At 41.5% G+C, this 22,262-nt stretch overlaps 1 protein-coding gene across 6 annotated transcripts in view; it reads right to left on the minus strand.

Moving 5' to 3' along the window:
* LOC148024575 (uncharacterized) overlaps nucleotides 1-8,301 on the minus strand; it is a 35,869-nt gene extending 27,568 nt beyond the window's left edge. For 5 of the 6 annotated variants that reach the window (XM_087694195.1, XM_087694193.1, XM_087694196.1 and 2 more), the window contains exon 1: nucleotides 7,963-8,263. In XM_087694195.1, coding sequence (XP_087550321.1) covers nucleotides 7,963-8,173 — 211 coding nt within the window. In that variant the 5' untranslated portion in view covers nucleotides 8,174-8,263. The other variant, XM_087694192.1, reaches the window with a different exon arrangement.
* Between the last annotated feature and the right edge of the window lie 13,961 nt (nucleotides 8,302-22,262).

Below are 22,262 nucleotides of genomic sequence, written 5' to 3' on the forward strand. Positions count from 1 at the left end.
AGATCAAGCATTGCATTTTTCCCAACACTTTGTGAATTTTCAAATTGAGAGGCATCATCCCTACTTGATCCCATCTCACTACCTGAAGACATTCTTGTTGTAATGCTCAACAGAATACAATTCCAGCACTAGAGCAAAGCTTCTGACCTTCAATCAAGTACGTCGAGCCCACCAAGTCAAGAGAATTGATGGTATGCTAGTGATGGAACCATGGAATCAGTCTATCTCCTCGGATAGTGTGGTAAATAACCTGATTAAACACTTAAGTATAGCAATTGACAAATTCACAAAACTCAAATGCACACTTTACCATACAATCTTGGACATTGGACAGTCTGTTAACCCCAAAACTGATGCCCTTTGCGATATTTCTTTAACTTTTATTGCAAATGGATGGAGTACAATTGAGATCCTCTAACTGTCTCCACTAATCCAAGTGCCTCTTGCTGCTAAAACTGACCAACAAGCCTCCAAACCAATTTGCCCCTTGGTTTGCTCGGGGATTAACCTTACCTTGCTCCTTGAAAGACAAATTCAGCCCCAAATCTGATATTGGCTAGCTGGCCTCTTGAGTCTCCCTGAAATTTCTCAATTTTAGTTGCTAGAATTCAACTCCTAGGCCATAAATCCTAAGCATACATCACAAGACGGCTGTCAAAACCCCAATTTTTGCTGTAAATTAGGATTTGCAACAAAGATTGACTGAAATATCTTCCTTTGATGGCTCAAACTACTGTCAAAAACTGAGATACCTTGAGAAATGGCTAGGGGATAAGAGAGAACATTGCAGAGAGAGAAATTTGAAAGTTTCATCACAAGAAACACTAAAAAGCTACTACTGCCCTGCTCAAACAGCCATGGAAGCTATCACCTACAACTTAGGACCACTAGAAAGACTTAAGCCCCCTCCTATATGTTGTCATCTGCACCAAAAGGACCTTGGGCTGCTATCATCTACTCCTGGAAAGCTCTAAAATGTTGTCACATGTAGGACTGATCCCTAGTGGCTATATATCACATCAGCAACCTCTCCTTGCTCTCTAACAACCTCCACTAGTCCCTAAAAACGTTTTTCCACTTGCATGGGCAAGTTTTGCCAAGTGGCAACCTTCTAATCCCATTTTCCAACATTATCCAACTTATTAAATTAATTTTTAAAATATTAATTCTAAAAATTAATTTAATAGTTATTCTAATGCTAAAATTTTTAACTTCACCAATCAATAATTAAATTAGCTAGACCAATATGTCTTCCAAGTATCCTTGAACGATTATTAGCCCTTAGATCAGCATTAATTAGTTAACTAATGCCTAGTCTCTAATGTCACCACTAACATTAGTGGCCGATAAATTGGCCTAAGCCAAAATCTGACACCAAGTACCACCTAGTACTTGTCAACCATAACTTATTACAACTTTTGCCTTTGACAGCCACTGCATCCTCGCAATTCTTACCTTGTTAAACTGAAATAATTGTATCGATGATGAAAGAAGGGTGATGAAGTAATGCTGGTGTGGTGTACAAACTACCAATGGAAACAATTTAGAATCTGTCTAGTGGTACTCTGTACAAAAAGTATGCTACATGTTGTGAAATGCTTATGCAGCAGGTGCCACTTGGATAGTGTCCCTCACAAGGAAATTGTTCACTTGCTTAAGTGCCCTTAACAAAGATGATGAAATCATACAATGCAAAAGAAGAAGGGTACAACAAATGGACATCATATCCGCATGAGAATCCCATAGTGAAGGGATTGGGACATGTGGAATAGAGGATGGGAATCCCTACCTAGAAGTGACCCATGGAAAGTGTGATGACGCACCATAAGCAGAGAATGGAAATCCTTGTATCTTAAAAGGTCAAGATGTGTGTGACTAGGAATAGTGAGAGGAAAGCCCATCATAGTCGTCCTGGTGGAAATGATATACTCACTTACGGAAAGGTGGAGGAAATTGTGTCAAAGGGTGGCATGCCCTGTAACAAAGCCCGATGGTGCAAAGCGGCTTAAAGGTTAGTGGAGGATACATTGCGATGCGATTTCGAGTCACTCGTGTGTCTTGCACAAAACCAAGCATCCACAATATCCATAGGATACTCTTTACAAGAGCGCTAGCTCTAATACCATGTGAAGAAAACTATGGAGTAGCTGCTAGGGTTTGCACTAAGGAAACACAGAGTGTACAACCACGACAAAAACACAAGGATACAGACATAGACATGTAAAACTCAAACCCTAAAAGCAAAACTCAAAACTCAAACACAAAAACAAACACAAGCAAAAGGAGAGAGATAAAGAGAAAATTTTTGAAGTGAATGAAAACTGTAAATGAATGAAGAGTGTATAAGTACCCAAGGTCAGAGCAATAGTGTCAGAAAGTAACGTCCACCGGAGATGGATCCCAAGTCCTATGACCACCGATCGGAGTGTCAGAGTGAGAAAAACTATCAAACACAGATCCCAGTGGAGTTAGCGAAGTTGGCGACAGTAGCAATGATGACAAAGAAGGCAAGCAACAGCCAGAAGCTGCAAATGCAGTAATGGAGAGGGTAATGATGACAAGCGGCAGCCAAAAAATCCAAAGGCAAGTGTGAAGCAACTACCTGATGAAGTACACCTATCGCCTGGGCAGCTAGAGAGCAAATGAAAGCAAAAACAAAGTGTCTAAGGACTGGCGATGGCAATGAAGGTCCAAACACAGCAAATGGATGGTCACTAGGCAGCAGGCGGCAACATGGAAGAAGTCGCTAGCCAACTAGAGAGGTAGATGTAGTGATGGCAGCAGTAGCAAAGGTTGGACCACCACGTGGAGAAAGATTGATGGCTAAAAACCTACATACAAGGGTGAGAAACTTGCACTGAAGAGATAAAGACTGAATGAGGCAATCTATCTATTTATAGACGTGGATGGACCCTCCCAAATTAGGGTTTCATAGAAACTCTCTCAAACCGCGCCCTATTTTAGGGTTTTTTATTAAATAAGCATGTTTTGGGACTGTTTAAGAGGCCAAATAGCATGTAATGCAATTTTTAGCTCAACAGGTATTGTCTCCATTTAGCCTCCCGCCATGGTCATCTCTAGTTGTCACCCTTCAATCTCATGACTCCTAAAAGCTATGTTTTGCCCCAACTCACTAATGTCATTATCATTTGTAGCGGGTCGTCTTTGCATTTTCAGCACTTTTCTTCATCAGCCTCTACTCCAACTGGTGGTTACAACACTTCATATTTGTCTCCGATGGACCAATTGACATCTCCCTCAATCTATACCGACGAGTAATTGGTCATTGGACAACTCTCCCCTTGAACATCCTATACATTTTCATTTATTTATTCATTCATTATTTGGTTATCTTCTTTCTTTTTGTGTGTGTTTTTTCTGTTTTTGTGTTAGAGTTTGAGTTCACCATGCTTTGTGTAAGAGATTGAGTTCCCTATGCTTCAATCGTGGTCATACACTATTTTCTCTTGCAAAGCCTAGAGTAACTCCACAAACTATAGCACAAACAAACCCGAAGGTATGGTGGATCGAGAATATACTACAAGAATAGTGGAGCTCATATGCACCCGAAACTATGGTGGATGGAGGAAATCAAGCTCTCTCTAAAATGGTACAAACTACTAAAATAATAAAAAAGTCCCCCATCTCGTACAAACCTAACCTATATATAACCTGGCCCAACAAAACTAAGAGAAATCCTAAAACTAACCTTACTCTAGTGTAGATGGATCTAAAGAGAAGGTCACAAAGCCTAGCAAGTTTCTTTATGACAATGGGCATGGAGCCGACTATCTATAGGCAAGGGTACTAGAATAAGCTAACCTAATGTTAAAGAGAATGGTGCCTACTAAAAATTGCCACACTGGAGAATTGGTGATGAGAAATGCCACCTGGCTGCCTACGTGGCCAAATTGGAAAATGCATTCCACTAAATGATCTATCTACAATGTGAGCATGCTAAATGATTTGGTGGATGAACTAAAGAAGAAATCCTAATCTCCACCTAATGTGCCTAAACCGAAGAAGTTTAGAACACAAGATTAATTGACCAACTATGGTAGTGACAAAGCTTCTAATATCCTCACCAGACTCAAATTGAGGCTCCAAGCAAGAGACATAATTAGTACAAGACCATGAATAGCATTCCTACGAATACCCCCTTTCAAATCCTATGTGTGGCCAAAGGTACAAGAAGAAAAAACATCCAATGGAAGATCAGACTGTGTAAATATCAATGAAGGCCATCAATGCAGATGTCCGACCAAGTAGCATGGCCCTTCTCTAGATGGAACCCTACTAAAAGGGGTGGTAAGAAGATGCCAGTGGGGGTGGAGAGGCCTCAAATGACTTGAACCAAATGTATCCAATTCAAAATGGATAAGCCAACTTCCAAGTCTCTAATCTAACTAAAAGACTGTAGTGAGAGCAACCAAAATCACTATAGAGTACAATTGTCAAAAAAAGACATCAAGGACAAAAGGGTGCGGTATGGGCATGCTAGCGACTACAAGGAAGGGTTGTTCAAAGGAGCAAAAGTAGTCATTGCATGTTGTAAAGGCCTTATGAAGATACGCATTACTAAAAGAACTCCTACTAATCCTAAAAATCTCCCTCAAAAACTAATAAAAGGGCGAAGCAATACACAGTTGCATCTTTGATATCGATATCCCCCTCTAAAAGAAAGGGAGAATTACTCTATCTAGCAAATAAAGATGCTTGTCATCTTGGAGTCCTATGATTTGGTAGAGCTCGTGAAGGCCATAGACCATTCTACAACCCTTGATCTATCCAAGCTTTCTTCAGATGAGAAAGATGAGTTGATGAGGGTACATACACAATGAGACAAGTTGAATGTACAGATCTAATCGTTCCTATTTCTCTCATGCACATCAGCCATGATAGCCCACATAGGGCATTTGATTGTTGCTTGAGATATATGCCTAAAATTGGATCAATTGTAAAATAGGATGATCGTGATGAAGTAGGAATCTCTAAAAGTACAAATGCGGACATTAAACCCGTCCAAGTCTGCTTCTATGTCGGAGAATGTCAATAAGCTTCAACAATTGCAAATGCAAGTCCGGAACGCAACGAAGGTGATTACCTCAGAGGACATGGCGACTCTTCTCTTAGACTCACCACCCCAATTGAGTGCATTCTACTCCACCATGATTGCTTTAGGGCGGACAGCCACCCTTAAGTAGGAGGAGTTGGTTCCAATGATCTTGGATTAGGTTAAACAACTCAAAGGACAAAACGCTCCCAAGAAAAAGGTGCTAATAGGTCGATCTTCTCAAAAGAAGGGAAAGAACAAGAAGATGATGACGGAAAAGGAAACCAACCAAAACAAAGACAAAGAGTCTATTTTCCCTTACAAGGACAAGAAGAACAAATCTAAGAAGGACTCAAGGGTAGTGATTGCTCCTTCGTCAGTAATATTTCTCCATTTGGAGGTGATTGAGGATTCGACACCAACAACAATAATGGCCCCACAACCTCATGAGTGGATTGTGGACAGTGGTGCTTCACACCACATGACTCCTTTTACAAATGGTATTGGCCGTATGCGTCTGATGCATGGGCAATTTCTCATTGGTGACACCTCTTTGATCCCTATAAAAAGCAAAGGTGATATGCAATTGATTCCAAATCGGTATGGTGGTGCTCACACATCGAGGGTTCTCTATGTATTGGGTTTGGGATATCATCTACTTTTAGTGGGCAAAATTAGTGCACTCGGTCTTATGGTCAAATTCAATAAAGACTCCTTCCAAGTTTTTGATGGATATTCAAGACAAATTATTTGTGCAAGTATCCTTAATCTGTCACCTACATCGGTCATGGTTGATATGATACCTTTTGAGACTTACTTTGATTAAAATCACATCTTTGTCTTATTTTAGGGTGTTCGAGTGTAATACCTATATTCATATCCCAAAGAAACAAAGAGAGAAGTTCGAGCCGACTTCCAAAAGACAAGTGTTCATGGGATATGGCTCACAATCATAGGGATACAAGCTATATGATTTCACAGGAGGCCTATACAAGTCAAGATGTTTGGTTCGTGGAGTTTCCAACTTCAGTGAGGGGTGCTAAGCATCTTGTATCTGAAGATCTGGGTGACATTTGGGCACCTAAGCCAATGCCTTTGGAGCCTATGCCTCTTGAGGCTTAACCATCAATAGAGGAGGAGATTGCTTCACCACCAAATTCACCCATTCGGTACCAGCAAGATGCTTCAAAGACTTCATCAGACACAAAGGGACAAAGCGAGTACCAACCTCCTCATTGGGCACGTGATAGTGATACACTCCGTGATGCAGGGATTAAGGGACTTTCTAAAAAGTGGCAACTGTAGGATGGCCTACACGGCAATCTTTGAGGAACAAGGCACATTCCACTGAGCGTGTTTATACTAATTCATGTTTAATGACTCACACTGTACAAGATAGGGAACCCACCTCCGAGAAGGACACTTTGCAGTCAAAATTGGCAAAAGGCAATGCTATAGAGCAGAATAGCACTTGGGATCTTGGGCCACGGCCTGTTCACAAAAAGGTACTTAGGGTCAAGTAGGTTTTCAAGATCAAATACCATAGTGATGGCACTCTAGATAAGCACAAGGCACAATTGGTTGCTAAAGGCTTTGAGCAGTGGTGACCAAGAGCGGATTTCCATGATACCTTGCACCTATGGTTCAAATGGCTACCATGAGAGTCATTCTTGCCTTAGCCAACCATAGAAGATGACTAGTTTATTAGCTAGATGTGAAGTTTGCTTTCCTTGGTGGTGATTTGAAGGTGCTGATAAGGCTCCTAAACACTCGGATTGATTTGTGCTTTGCCGTAGACTTCCCTGCAAGGTTCATGAGTGAACCCAAGCTAGTTCATTGGCAAGCTACTATGAGTATTTTGTGATTCTTGAAGGGGGGGCCCTAACCTAGGTATTTATTATCTAGTAGGTACAAGATATTCTACAAGGCTAGATGGTGGGCTGGAAATGTTGACCATGAGGTCAACGACAAGTTATTACTTTACTTGGGCGCAAGTCCTATCTTTTGGAGTAGTAAGAAGCAACTCACAACCGCCCTATGATCTACAAAGGCCGAGTATGGAGCAACATCTTCTACCACATGTGAGATAGTGTGGCTTCTAAGGTTGTGAGAAAAGCTTGGCTGTCCGTAGACAAGTCCTACTACACTTCATCTTGGATGAGACTATTGATGTGGTAGGCTATTCCTCATGCCATTATTCCACAGCAGTCTAGCTTCCTAAACCTCATGCCACATCCACGATCTAAGAGGGACATATCTACTCTCTTTATTCAGCATTCAATCACCACAGATTTCTGCATTCTACTCTCTCTCTCTCTCTCTCTCTCTCTCTCTCTCTCTCTCTCTCAATCCAGTCATACACTTCCGCATTCACTGCCCTCTGACATCTATCCCATTAAACCTTTTAGAGGGTCGATTTGGCACCTTTGTTTAGTTAGCAGAGCTTTGATTTTTTTTGCTATGTGCACCATTGGGCTTCAAAACGTACGCAAGGTACAATGGGAGAGACTTTAAAACTACTCCTTTTACCTAAGCCTTGCATGGTAAAGGGTACACTAGAGAACTATAAGGATCAACCTGAGTCCATCATAACAGCTAAGACACTTTATGGAGAATGATGGCACGTGCCTTTTCATCCTCTGAATAAAACATCATGTGGCGTAGTGCTTCAGGTGCAGGTGCAAATGAAATGATATCACGTCTTCCGGATAGCTAGAATGATAAAAACCAAACATTGCATGCTAGAATCACAAATACCAAACATTGCATACTAGAAAGACAAATCTCTCTCTCTCTCTCTCTCTCTCTCTCTCTCTCTCTCTCTCTCTCTCTCTCTCTCTCTCTCTCTCTCTCTCTCAAACGTTACATCAACGTTCTTGTAAGCTTGATGAGTTATCGACTCAACTCACACTGTTCCACGACTGCAGCAGCTGTGACGGGCCTGGGGCGATAAGTCTCACGAGGCATTCGGGGTCGGGTGTTCTCAAGCGGCTGCCGAAACTGTATCTCTTCTTGTTTTTGCGCACCTACAACACTAGAGGCACAGCGGCTGGGACGGTACTGAGGAGCGTGCAGAAGTGCTAGTCTGTGCTTCGAGCTTCGTCTCACCATGGCGGCCATCGTTCCTGAGGGTCACGCCACACACAGGCATGACTAGGCTTTTCCTATCAAGTACAATAAGTCACGTTAGCCCTTTTCATAACGAATAATACTTACACAAGTGCCCAATGTAACTCCCTTCACTTGTGATACATCTAAAAAAAGGGATAGCAAATCCATCTTACCTCAAGGATAAGGCGCCACTAAGCCACTCAATCTGAGAATAGTACTCTTGACCAAAGATTTCTCACACCATCATGCTAACAATTGAGTTGTCACTCATCCGCAAGATGATTGCAAAGATTCAAATGAATTTCAACCAACCACAACCATTTCAAAATTGATGCATTTTTTAAAAAAATTAGTCTTCATGACATTACATTTAATTTGAGAGCTCAAGACATGCTACAATGTTGTTAATGTCCTAGTCACATTTAAGAAACAAGGGTGCCTTGGAGCTTGAGTACAAACCGAAATTAATTTGAAAACGATGAAAAATACATCATAAACCTGTAATATTTTTCATTAAAATAAGGGAAAAAAACATTCTATAGTAATCTTTAGGGAGGCCATGTAGACTATAAGGCTTGGGCTATCTTTTTTAGCCTTTGAGAACCAACACAATGTTGTCCTACATCTAAGAGTTGTATTTACAAGAAAAATTCATTGCAATGGCCTGAAGAAACTTCCAAACCTGCAAGGACTTCTAATCCAAGCTAACATGAGTGTCTCCAAAAAGAGTTGTCTTTGATTATAACTTCTCATTAAGCCCTACAAGCTTATCCATTTCTAATACACTTCCAAACCTACCTAGATCCTATGCATTCCCAAAAAAGATGTAAAATGTCTTCCTTCTTCCTTCACAAAAGGGAAAGAGAGGAAATATCACCATTCTTTTACTAACTTTATCTCTAGTTTGGAATGTTGCCATGAGAAATTGTATATGTATCATTCAATCTCTCTCTCTCTCTCTCTCTCTCTCTCTCTCTCTCTCTCTCTCTCTCTCTCTCTCTCTCTCTCTCTCTCTCTCTCTCTCTCTCTCTCTCTCTCTCTCTCTCTCTCTCTCTCTCTCTCTCTCTCTCTCTCTCTCTCTCTCTAAGAGTGAAAAGTACTTCTTTCACTTAGTCCATGCCACCCCAAAATGAGAATTATTGGGTCTGAAAAAGTTAGTTTTCTTTACACATCTCCATCAAATCTTGCCAATGGCACAACAATAAACTTTTCTAAATTTCTCCCTAACTTTGTGTCAATCAACCAACCATCCTTCCTATTGGCTAGCATTGTTCTTAGTCAATTAGTTCCTTTTTCAAACAATCGATAAATCCTATCACTAGTTGTGACTATGACTATCCCAAATGACTTGCCAAATACGTCAGGCCTTTATCATGCAAGAGTTTAGAGATACTCCAATTTTGGGCTATCTAACTAAGCCTAAGGATTATATGTATGAGAAGCAAGCCATGTATAGTGCCTTAAAGATTGATCTCCTCTACAATCTTGCATCCATATCCACACTGAGTTGTCAGTGATAATCTTCTAGGATTTGATATGCATGGCTTATGAGTCTAGAATCCTAATACAAAGGCCTTTATATGGTAGAGCATCTTCTTAATGTATTTCAAACTATTGGTCTTCTAACAACTTCATTTTAGGGAGCCCAATTTGTAGGAGCATAAACCATGGTTGATTCGAAACTTTTCACTAAAATGAGTGATAGTTCCATAGCTTTATCACATAGTCTTTCAATTCCCAATCCTCCATCCTTCCTATAGTAGCAACTATCTTATTTTGCAAACCAACAATAAGTATTGCATTGAGCTAGATTGACTTTCTACAATTGTTATACCTAGCTCCATAATAGGCTAATAGTCCAAAAATATCCACTTGAGTGAAAAGCTTGTGCATAGACATTGCACATATTCATCTTTAGGACTTCCTCTAACAAGTTACAAGATGATGTGTTTGGTATCATACATGTACAATTCAAAAATTGGGGCCTTTATTGTTTCTCTATGTCATGCAATATTGTCAGAGGGAAGCAATAATGGGATGCGGGGTAAAATCTAGGAAGTCCAAGAGGTTTATAAGAGAGTTATGTGGGTACAAAAATGAAAGGTCCACTTATTCTTTGTTACCTTCACATATATATGATTATGCAATGTGTTTGTATACAAGGGATGCCCACTCAACTATTGACTATTGGCCTTTGCCCCAACAACTTCCCACTTAAAGGCCAATGCACCTTTATGGGGTTATAAGATTTGGTCAAATGCCCACCAACACTCTATAGTGTGCTAGCTACCCATCCTCTTGAAATACCACTCTACAAATCTCAATCGTTTTGATAGGCTACTTTATGCATCTTATCCTCATTAAATATGGTTACATACTACACTTCTAGATTCATGATCCCACAAGTGATAGCCCATTTCATGAGACTCTCCATAGCCAAAAAAAATGCATTAAGGATCAAGCTTACTCCACTTATCCCTAGGTATATGCATAAATGCCCCACGACCGAAAACAAGCAAGTAATCATAACTAGGTCTCTTATCATACCATAACTTCATTGGTATCTTGCCATCCAATGGCTTTGTTGAGATTTAGGCAATCACACCTAGTGTAGCCTCTTTGTATGGAGCAGTTTGGGTAAAGGATATGCAAGCTATCCAAAATCCCATAAGCACAAAGCAAAAAAGTGGACCTATTCTGAAGCTATAAAAGCATTGTACTTTCCTTTCATTTTGAATGCAATATGATGGTACTTTTGTCATTTCAATCAAGTGTCGGAGTCATTGTCCAACCACACAAGACCGTGTTTAAGAGTTTAAGTCTTAATCTTGGAACCTAATTCACTTATGTAACATTCTATCTTCAACTCTATGTCTTCAAGCCACCATAGCCATGCTCCAAATCCGTGTTTTTCACATGGTATCAAAGCTCAATTGAGCATGGCTTGGCTCAACTCAACTCTTCTCTCTACTCTCTTAGTCTCTCTCAACCTCAGTCTAGCTCAATGTCAGCTCATGACTTGATTTTCAACTTTATTTTCATCTTCCACCTTGTGGCAACCATAGCAAGACTGCACCTACCCACCTTGAAGATTCTGGATCTCTTTAACCAAGCCATCTCAGCTAAAGCTTTCTTCTATGCATATCTTATTGACCTCAGGGTGCTTCCTCCAGATACCTCAAACATAGACATTGATGGTCTACACCTCTAACATTGCGGGAGTTTGCAGTCACTTGTTGTTACTTGATCTGTGCCTAGTTTCGTCCGTACAGTCATTCTCTCTCCATGTAGTGTGATTCTCACCGAGACCATAGGGCATTGGAAGCTCTACACCTAAGAGCTCTCGACCTCAAAGGGTTTTCAAAATGGACATCTCTATGAGCTACAATAAGTGAAAAATCAGGTCCATGTTTTGAAACCCTAAAGGGGCAGTCATAGCCAAGTTCCTTCAAGCTCATAAAACACTTCAACTTCACCTACCATTGGAGTTTTGCCACTCTGACCTCAGTTCCCACCAAACATTTGGTCATCAAACCAGCAAGGAGGGGACTCAAGTTACAAGACAAGCATTAAAGAATCATCATCAAGCTTGACAACTAGCTCTTCACAGCTAGTATCTCTTGATACTAACCTAGGGTTTTTTGGTACTTGTGCTTGTTAGAACACAAGAACAACCCTTTTGCTGCTCAAATCTAAGAATTTAGTGTTGATATTTTGTTGCTCCAGCCATCCAACATGGGCAAAGATTTGTTGACATGTCGCTTCAAAGGAGTTGGGTTTCACACCTAGCAACCCCGCATGAAGCTCATCTTGATGAAGAAGGGCCTATGGGCCATCACCAATGGACAAGAGAAGAAGCCCCGAGATGCAACTCTTGCAATTGCTTGGCGAAAAGGAGATGACAAGGCTCAAGCTATTATAAAGCTTGAGTTGGATGACAGCTACATTCATCATGTGGATGCCTATGACACATCTCATGACACCTGAGATAGACTTGACACATTGTTTAGTGCCTAGTAGAAGTCTTCTAAGTATGGATTGCTAATTGAATTCTTTAGATTGGACATGAAGCCTAATACATCCCTAGCATCTCATCTGAACTACATGGAAAGTCTTCTAGCCTACCTTACAGGAATAAATTTAAAATTTGATGAAGATATATGTATTGGGTCTTGCTATAAAGTTTGCCTCCTGATTATGATAATGTTTCAACCACTTTAATTAACATGCCAAACCCTGAATTGGTTGACATTAATGCCTCTCTATTGGAAGAAGAAAAGAAGATAAAAAATAAAGAAGAGTCAAGTACTTCTAAGGATAAACAAGTGTTGTATGTCAGTAACAGGAACAAAGGAAAAAAGGACCAGCTATTTTGTGACTTCTGCAAAAGGACTGGACACACTGGGAAGTTCTGTCATGCTAGAAAGAGGTCTCAAAAGGCATATCTTGCAATTGTAAAAGTGTCAAAAACACGGATCTAGAGCATGGCAGGAGCTATAGAGAATGGAAGATGAAAACACAACTCATGGTGACATAGACTTAGATAAACTAACTGTTACACAAGTGAATTAGGTTCCAAGATAGATTAGCTTGGACTCATAAACACATTCTTGTGTAAGGTGGACAATGACACTGACAATGACTCAAACCGGTAGTACCCTTACCTTTTCATGAGTGTCAACCAAGTACATGCCTTTATAGCTTTTTGGATAGTACCACTCTCCTCACTGTGCATATGGGATTCTGAACATCTCTTCCTAGAGCATACGTCATTTGTGTATCTTCTAGTCTCTTCAGGGCATACATCTTGTTGGGGATAAAGGTGTCTCCACCTAGCCGCCTGTGTATTACTACACTGACAATACCCGCCACTGCACACTGCACCTGGTGGGCACCCGTCACAGTCACTTATTCTTTATTCTTTTGGTGATAGTTTGAATAAAGAAGGCCCTGCCACACATTGTGGTTGTTGGAGTTCCCACTTTGAGCTTCACTCTCTCTCTTGCTCTTGCTCTCCATCCACCATAGCTCTCACCGCCAGGCTTCTTCCTTTTGGATTCCATTTCCCTTTCAATTGGTATCAGAGCAAAGGCATTGGAGCTTGCTCGGCATTCTCTTCAGCCCAGATTTGAAGATCTTCAACCCGAGCTTCAATGGCAGCCATGGCACCTTCATTTGTAGGTATATTTTGATCTCTCGCCTCCTCCCCGAGATTCCAGACTTTCATTGGCACTTTCCAGGGCCGCAACGGAGCCCCCTCGACATTGCCAAGTGCTCGTGAGCACTATTGAAGACTCCCAACCCCCAGGAATAGCTAGCACAAAATGCGGCGCATTTTTTAGAGGGCTGGGTTGATCTGCTCCTGATATTTCCCGCTTCTTCCCTGGCTTCTAGCACTCTTGGTGACCCTCCCGATCATTATTGGACTCCCCAACATTAGGTTTTCGCTCCCGGTGATCAATTCAAGTGCTTCCCCCCTTCAGCCAATTGCTGTATACACAGTCCCAAGATTGTCACATTTACTATTTGATGCTTCTTGGCATTGCCCGTTTGATACCTATTGATGCTCGGTGATGCTCGGATGTTATGGGATTCTATGTCTATGGTTTGGGACTGATTTGGAGTAGATTTGGGCACCAATTGAGCTTCATTTAATAGTAAATATGCTAATGTAATATAGTGGGCTGAAGCTCAATTGCTTGGTGTATGCATTGGTTCTTGGATACGGGGTGCTTACTGGAGGTTTGAATGATCATACCGATTTATTTGGAGATTGTCAAATGCTTCTTTTTGGTTCCGGAATGCCTTTGAGCTTGGAATAGGCTCCACCTTGGTCATCATTCATTGGCATTTGGCTTCAGTTGGCATGCTTTGGACCGGTTAATGTCTATTGTCACTGCTTGACATTTAGGCTTCTTGCATTTATGCATTGGTCAGATACGGATGCCACTTGGTTTGCCCATGCTTGACAATTACTTGGAGCTTGTCTTTAGATGTATTTGAGCACTTTAGACCTACTGGGCATTACATTTGGTTGTCAATTACATGCTCTTTGAATGCTCTCAGGCTTATGCTTTAAGGGTTTGAGATAGCTTGGGATTTATGCTCAGGATGTACCCTAGTGGGATTTGGCATGTTTGATGCTATGTACTCCATGTATTAGAGCGTTGTTTGCTCTATTTGCTTTTGACTTTACTCCCAGTGGGAGCCTCTTGGTATATTCGGATGTACAAATAATTTTACTTACACTTGAGCTTGAGCTTGTGGGACAGTTACATGCATTTGCTCTCTTGAGAGCTTTATGTCTATAGTTAGTCTGTAGTGGGCTGATTTGATACACCTATTGGGGCAGGCACCTATCTCTATCACAGGTTTGTGAGTTTTATATGCATCTTGGATGGTTATGCATTGAGCTTCTTGCTCTATCAGTTGTGCTTGTGCTTGGTCTCTTCTCTTACCTCAAGACCCATTACATGCACGACTTCTAGACCTATGAGATGTCTCTTGCCTAACAGGTTATTGGTTTGACAGTTCTTGACACTCACTGTTGGATATATCTTGCTACCTAGCAGTTGCAGACATATGTATTAGTGATTGCTTCACTTTGGGACAATTTTACATATTGCTGTCATTTATTATAGCAAGCTGAAATCTGCAGATTTTGAGCACTTCTATGAGGCTAATGCTTACTATTTGATGTTATCTTGGTCATATTTGGTGGAAAGTTCTTCTCTTGGTGATATCCACTCTTTCAACCAGTTTTAGCAGTGGTTTTAGTGCACTTTCTCCTAATTACAGCAACCTACAATTTTACTTTTTTGCTTTGATTTGGGACAGTATTGCTAGTCATCTAAAAGACACATCTCTCTTTAACATTGCCAAGTTGGATGGTACCAACTATGGGTATTGGAAGTCCCAAATATGGCAGGTTTTGGTGTAGAAGTTGCAGATTAAACCCTTGCGTTTCAAGGGTGTTAAACTTGAGGATATGGATGATGATGTTTGAATGGAAGTTGATGAGCTATGCAAGTCTATCATTATCTTGTCACTCTTAGAAGAGGTCCATCATAATGTTGTTGAAGATGAGAATCGGAGTACATGGGATTTATGGGAGAAGATTCATGAGCTTTATGCACAGCAGAGTCTTGCATCACAGATGTATTGGTTGAAGCACTTAATGGACCTTCACATGAAGGAGAAGACCTCCCTATCATCTCATTTCAGTCAGTTTCATGCTATCATGAAGAGTCTATTGTCACAGGGTATTGAGCTCAAAGATAACTTGCACCTATTGTTTCAACTCGGCACCTTGCCTGAATCATGGGATGCCTTCCGTACTACCATATGCACGAACAAGCTTAATGGGCTGAAAAACAAAGATGTTGAGAGTGCTTTATTGACTAAGGAAATCAATAGGAGAAACAATTATGCTTCTCGCTCTTCACATGCATTGGCTATTAGAGGTGGCAGACATGGCAGGCATGATAATGATCATAAGGGCAGGGACTCTCACAAGTCCATGTCCAAGTCACGTGGTCGCAGTAAGTCCCGTGGACGGAAGTTTGATCTTGCCTATCATTATTGTGGGAAAGCAGGATATATTAGGCCGCAATGCCGTAAGATGCGCGATGATAAACGCAAGGAAAAGGAAAAAGATAAAGTGTAGGAAAAGTCTTCTGAGCGCAGTATTGTACATGTAAAGTCCAGTGTGAAGATAGAAAAGGTTAATGTCGTGCAGGCCACTGATTCAGATGATGGTTACATACTTGCAGCTTCTTCATGCGATGCCTTACACGCTTTTGAGATACATTCTATGTATGCACAATGCTGGCTCCTGGATTCGGGTGCGTCATTTCATGTGACACCCTATAGATATTGGTTTCATACCTATCGTACCATCTTTGGTTTTGTGCGTCTTGGTGATGACAGGTCTCTTGACATTGTAGGCATTAGAGATGTTAAGCTACAGTTTCCTTTTGGCTGTTCTTTTCTTTTGCATGATGTACGCCATGTACCTGCATTGACTCGCTGCCTTATCTCAACTGGACAGCTTGATGATGCAGGGTATTTTGCGTCTTTTGGAGACTCTGCATGGAAGATTACTCGTGGCAGGCGTGTGCTTGCAAGAGGTGCCAAGTCTGGCAGCCTCTATCCCTTACTTATATCTGGAGCTACCTTGGATCATGTTTTGTCTGTGGGTTCTATTCCCCATGTATCTCTTTGGCATGCTCGTTTGGGGCATATGTCCCTTAAAGGAATGAAAATGCTCTGTGCTTTGCAGTATCTTTTGCCTTTTGACTCTTCGCATTTTGATTCTTGTGATCATTGTTTGTATAGCAGGCAGACTAGAAATACGCATAAAAAGTCTGGCAAAAAACACATGGGTGAGCCCTTGGCTCTTGTACACTCAGATGTATGTGGGCCCATGCCCTATCAGTCACTCAGTGGGGCCAAGTACTTTGTTACTTTCATAGATGATTATTCACATAAGGTTTGGGCTTATCCCATAAAGAGAAAATCCGATGTCTTAGATACATTTCAACGATGGCTTGCATTGGCAAAGAACAAGTCTAGGAAAAGGCTAAAATGCCTAAGGTCAAATAATGGGGGTGAGTATGTATCACGTGCTTTTGAGTAGTTTTGTGATAAGCAGGGTATTAAGCGTCAATTGACTGCCTCTTACACCCCTCCCCAAAATGGTATGGCTGAGTGCATGAATAGGACCATTCAAGAAAGGATCCGTAGCATGCTTAGCCAGGCTAGCTTACCGTAGCACTTTTGGGTTGAGGTAGTTACTCCTGCAGTGCATCTCATTAACAGGTCACCTAGCAGTGGCATTGACTTTCAGGTTGCAGAGAAGGTATGGGCAGGCAAGCCCCCTCCTTATGATCATTTGCGTGTCTTTGGATATGAGGCATTCTGCCATGTGCCCAAGGACAAATGCAATAAGCCGGATCCTAAAAGTGTCAAATGCATTTTCATTGGCTATGCAGATGCAGGAGAGATGGGTTACCGTCTATGGGATCCGCAGGTGCGGAAAGTGATCTGCAGCCATGATGTCATCTTTCATGAGGACAAAATGCATATGCAACCTGAGAAAGTGGTTGAGGTACGCAAAGTTATCTTTTAGGAGGAGCCACCTGCTCCCATTCAGCCCGCTCCATGTCAGCTAAATAGCGTGTAGCATCACTTGATGCTCATGGCCCAGATGTTAGACATGTTGATGTTGGACAGGATGTCGGTCAGGCAGCAGAGCCTAGATTGAGGCGCTCTACTAGAGATAGACGACCTGTTGACCGATTTATGCCCTCTATGGATTATGCATTGGTTACAGATGTAGAAGACCCTCTCACTTATGATGAGGCTATGCACAGGGATGATTGTCACTCTTGGGAGAGGGCTATGCAATCTAAGCTTGACTCATTGCATAAGAATCAGACTTGGGATTTGGTTTCCTTGCCTCAGGGTAAGAAGGCTTTGCAATGCAAGTGGGTATACAAGCTGAAAAGTACCCTTGGACACCCCAAGCTGGTATACAAGGCTCGATTGGTTGCTAAGGACTTTAAGTAGGAGCATGGTGTTGACTTTGATGAAGTCTTTTCTCCTGTGGTCAAGACGACCACCCTACGCTTAGTCTTGGCCTTGGTTGCGCAGCTTGACCTGGACTTGTACCAGATGGATGTCAAGACAGCTTTTTTACATGGGGACTTGCATGATGAGATTTACATGGAGTACCTAAGGGCTTTGCAGACCCTGGTAGGGAATACCTAGTGTGCAAGCTAAAGAAGAGTCTATATGGCTTGAAGCAGGCACCTAGTGAATGGTACCATAAGTTTGATGCATTCGTGCAGTCACAGGGCTATAGCCGCAGTGCTATGAATCCGTACTTGTACACGAAGAAAGCCTGTGACAGTTCTTTATTGATTTTGGTACTTTATGTGGATGACATGCTTTTAACAAAGACAACTCATGAGGAGCTAGATGCTCTTAAGGCTCAGCTCAAGAAGAGCTTTGAGATGAAAGATCTGGGACATGCCTCTCATATACTTGGTATGCGCATTACGCGGGACAGATCTCAAGGACTACTCTATCTGTCACAGAGGGAGTACATTCATAAAGTCCTTGAGCGCTTCCGTATGCAGGATGTTAAGCCTATTGGCTGTCCATTACCTTCTCATATGAAGGTTTCACAGGCCGATTGTCCGCAGATAGATGAGTAGAGGGCCAAGATGGCCAAGATTCCCTATGCACCCATCGTGGGTAATCTTATGTATGCCATGATAGCCACCCGTCTAGATATTGCTTTTGCAGTTGGGGTTGTGGCACGTTATATGGCTACACCTGGCAAGAAACATTGGGATGCCGTGAAGGGTATCATGTGGTACCTAAAGGGCACAATAGATACGTGTATTTGCTATGGCAACCAGGATACAAGAGTCGTGGGGTACACTAATTCTAATTATGCAGGACATGCAGATAGTAGGAAGTCCACTTCTGGCTATGTGTTCACTTATGCTGGAGGGGCTATCTCTTGGATTTCCAGGGCGTAGAAGTGTATGGCTATTTCTACTACAAATGTCGAGTACATTACAGCCACAGAGGCTTGTAAGCAGGCTATTTGGTTAGGCCATTTGATTGCAGACCTTGGTATGACAGATGCTATGCCTACACTGCATTCAAATTCTATGAGTGCCATTCAGTTGGCCAAGAATCTGGTCTTCCATGCGAAGACAAAATATATTGAGGTGAGGTATCACTTCATTTGCGAGGTCATTGAGGATAGGTCTGTTGACCTTGTCAAGATTCTGACTGAGCAAAATCTTGCAGACTTGCTCATGAAGAGACTCACTATAGAGTGCTTTTCCTTCCTCAGGAGATTGATGGGCATTGGATGAGATGACGTCTTTTTCCTCGTCATGTTGTACATGTGTACACGTTGTACTATCTTTTCTTTTTTCTCTCTCACTAGGGCAGATTTGCCTTTAAGTGGGAGGTTGTTGGGGTAAAGGCACCTCCGCCTAGCCGCCCGTATATTACTACACTGGCAGTATTGCCACTACACACTACAGGTGGCGGACGCCCATCACAATCACTTATTCTTAATTCTTTTAGTGATAGTTTGAATAAAGGAAGGCCCGGCCACACATTGTGGTTGTTGGAGTTCCCATTTGAGTTTCACTCTCTCTCTCTCTCTTGCTCTTACTCTCCATCTGCTAGAGCTCTCACCACCAAGCTTCTTCCTCCTGGGTTCCATTTCCCTTTCACATCTAGCCTCTATGGGCAAGCATCATTTGCTATTCTCAACACCCCCCCTCAAATGATAAGTCTCTACCCTTGCTGGCTTTTGCTCCCCCTACACGATGACATGGCCCGAGAGACTAGCAACCTAGTCAAGTTAAGGCTTGAAACTTTACGTATTTGGGTAAGGGCTTTTACATCCACTATGGGAAACAAGATCCACTATGGAAAATAAAGATCCACTATAAGAAATAAAGATCCACTATGGAAAAAATTCTTTGTTGTAACAGTGGAAATTTCTTTTGTTGTTAGCAACAGAAATTTATTTATCTTCTTCATGCTTCTTTGGCATCCTTTGCTTTTGTCGATCTTCTAGGTGTCTTTGATCTTCTTGGACTCCTTCTTGGTCTTCATGCTCTTCTTCTTTGACTATTCTTTAATATCTTGTGCTCTAGTCTTCTTTGTGAGGTCCTTTTGGTCTTCTTTCTTAGTGAGTTTTGAGATGGGTACATTGTTATGACTTGACATGACTTGTTGAACTATTTCATAAATCTTGGGATACATATCTTTTGGGATTTCATATGGCTTTGACATTACATTGGGTTTTCTTCTAGGATCATACAGCATCTTGTCCTTCATTTTGCTTGCTTTGTCACTCTTTATTTTTATTGCAGCTTCTTTGACTTTGACTTTGCTCTTCTTGTCCCCCTCAAGCAAAGGTATCATCATTTTTGAGGTAGCAGATTTGTCAAGGTCTTCAAATAAGATCATTGATTGCTCTTTTATGTAGACAACTCCATGTCTTCCTACAAATGGGTCAACCAAGTCTTACATGTAGTGTAAGTAAGCAACATGAGCCATGTTACTCTTTAAGAGAAGTACCCATTTATAGTTCTTTATGTTTTGGCATTTCCATGGTTGAGAATCGCTTGAGATAAATTGGTACATGAGTTGGAAAAGATTGTGTTAAAGGACATAATAAACTTTAGTATTAAACAACACTATTTAGTATCAAGAGATACTAGCTTATTCTTGAATCTTCCAAGTTGAATCTTGATATTGGAGCACTTGCTTGCTGATTTGTTATGGTTTCCTTGTTAGATACTGAGTGGCATTGACAAGCTTGAGTTGAAGGGATTAAGGGAAAAAAATGAGCTTGAAGTACTTGATGTCAAGCTTGATGATGCTTGATGTAAGGTGGGCTCCTTGATCTTCGGGCAAGTAGCTTGATCTTCACGATTGCTCCAAATCTTCTTCTTGAAGGTCTATTTTTGCTAGAACCAATCAAATCTGAGTGTAAGAGGCTTCAATCAACTGAGAAGGATGAGAAATTGAAGTGGGAGAGAGCTTGAGCTTGGTGGCTATGGAGTCTCTATTATGGTTTGCAAATAGGCCTTGCAAATAGGCCGACTGGTTTTTTGCTTGTAGTAGGAGCTGTAGTACATCTTTTGAAGAACCCTCTGGTGGTGAGAGAGCTCATATAATGGGCTTCAAATTCCCTATATTCGTAGGATGTATCACGATGCACAAAGGTAGATCAAACCGTAAAAACAGTGACATGTGCAAAGTTATAACAAGCTGTGTTTTTTCAAAATAATGGAGTAGGAAGCTGCCAATGTCGAGCTCTAACATGCCAATAGTTGCGCCTAGAGTCAGGGATCAAATCCCTAGAAGGAATCGCATGAAGATATGCCTTGTATAGAGAGATCTAGGAGCTCAAAGGAGGCAGGGTGTAGGGTGTAGGCTATGGCTATGGCAGACACAAGGTAGAAGATGAAGATGAAGTTGAAGATGGAGTCATGACCTGGATGTGAGCTGGACAGAGATGACCAGAGGTGAAGAGAGACTAGAGAAGCAATGCATGGAGCTATGCCATGCTCAGCTAAGCTTTGATACCATGTCAAAAACACAAATCTAGAGCATGGCAGGAGCTATCGAGGATGGAAGATGAATACACAACTCATGGTAACATAGACTTAGATAAACTAACTATTATACAAGCGAATTAGGTTCCAAGATAGATTAGCTTGGACTCATACAATGACACTGACAATGACTCAAACCGGTAGTACCATTACCTTGTCATGAGTGTCAACCAAGTACATGCCTTTATAGCTTTTTGGATGGTACCACTCTCCTCACTGTGCATATGGGATTATGAACATCTCTTCCTAGAGCATACATCATTTGTCTATCTTCTAGCCTCTTCAGGGGCATACATCTAGCCTCTATGGGCAAGCATCATTTGCTATTCTCAACAAAAAGAAGAAGAAGATCATGGAGCAAAGGAAGAAGACAAAGAAGAAGAAGACCATCATGAGCAGAAGGACAAGCCTCACCACTCCTTCTATTCCCAATTTTTTGATAGAATTTTTTGAAGCCTTCTATAACCTTGCCCTAATGCTTCTGTCATAAGTTTTGTAAACTACTCATGTAACCTGGCATTACAACCTCTGCACACTTTGTGAGGCCCCTAGTATAGCCTCTAAATGTCTACCATGTTTTTGGTACCCACACTTAGCCTTTTCTGTGACAACCTCTGGTGTTTTCCATGTTTGTGGTGTGCCCACACTTTACAGGTGGTGACTCTCTAAAGCCTCCACACACTTTGTGCCTTTCATGTTGTGATTGAGGAGGGGTGTTGAGATTTAGGAAATTACACCTAGTGTAGCCTCTTTGTATGGAGAAGTTTGGGTAAAGGATATATAGGCTATCTAGAATGCCATAAGCACAAAGCATAAAAGTGGACCTATCTTGAAGCTGTAAAGCATTGTACTTTCCTTTCATTTTGAAAGCAATATGATGGTACCTTTGTCCTTTCAATCAAGTGTCCGAGTCATTTTCTAACCACACAAGACTA

The sequence above is a fragment of the Lygodium microphyllum genome, chromosome 15, assembly GCF_053477565.2.
Source record: "Lygodium microphyllum isolate KBCC chromosome 15, Lygodium_microphyllum_v1.1.10, whole genome shotgun sequence".
NCBI classification, from domain to species: Eukaryota; Viridiplantae; Streptophyta; class Polypodiopsida; order Schizaeales; family Lygodiaceae; genus Lygodium; species Lygodium microphyllum.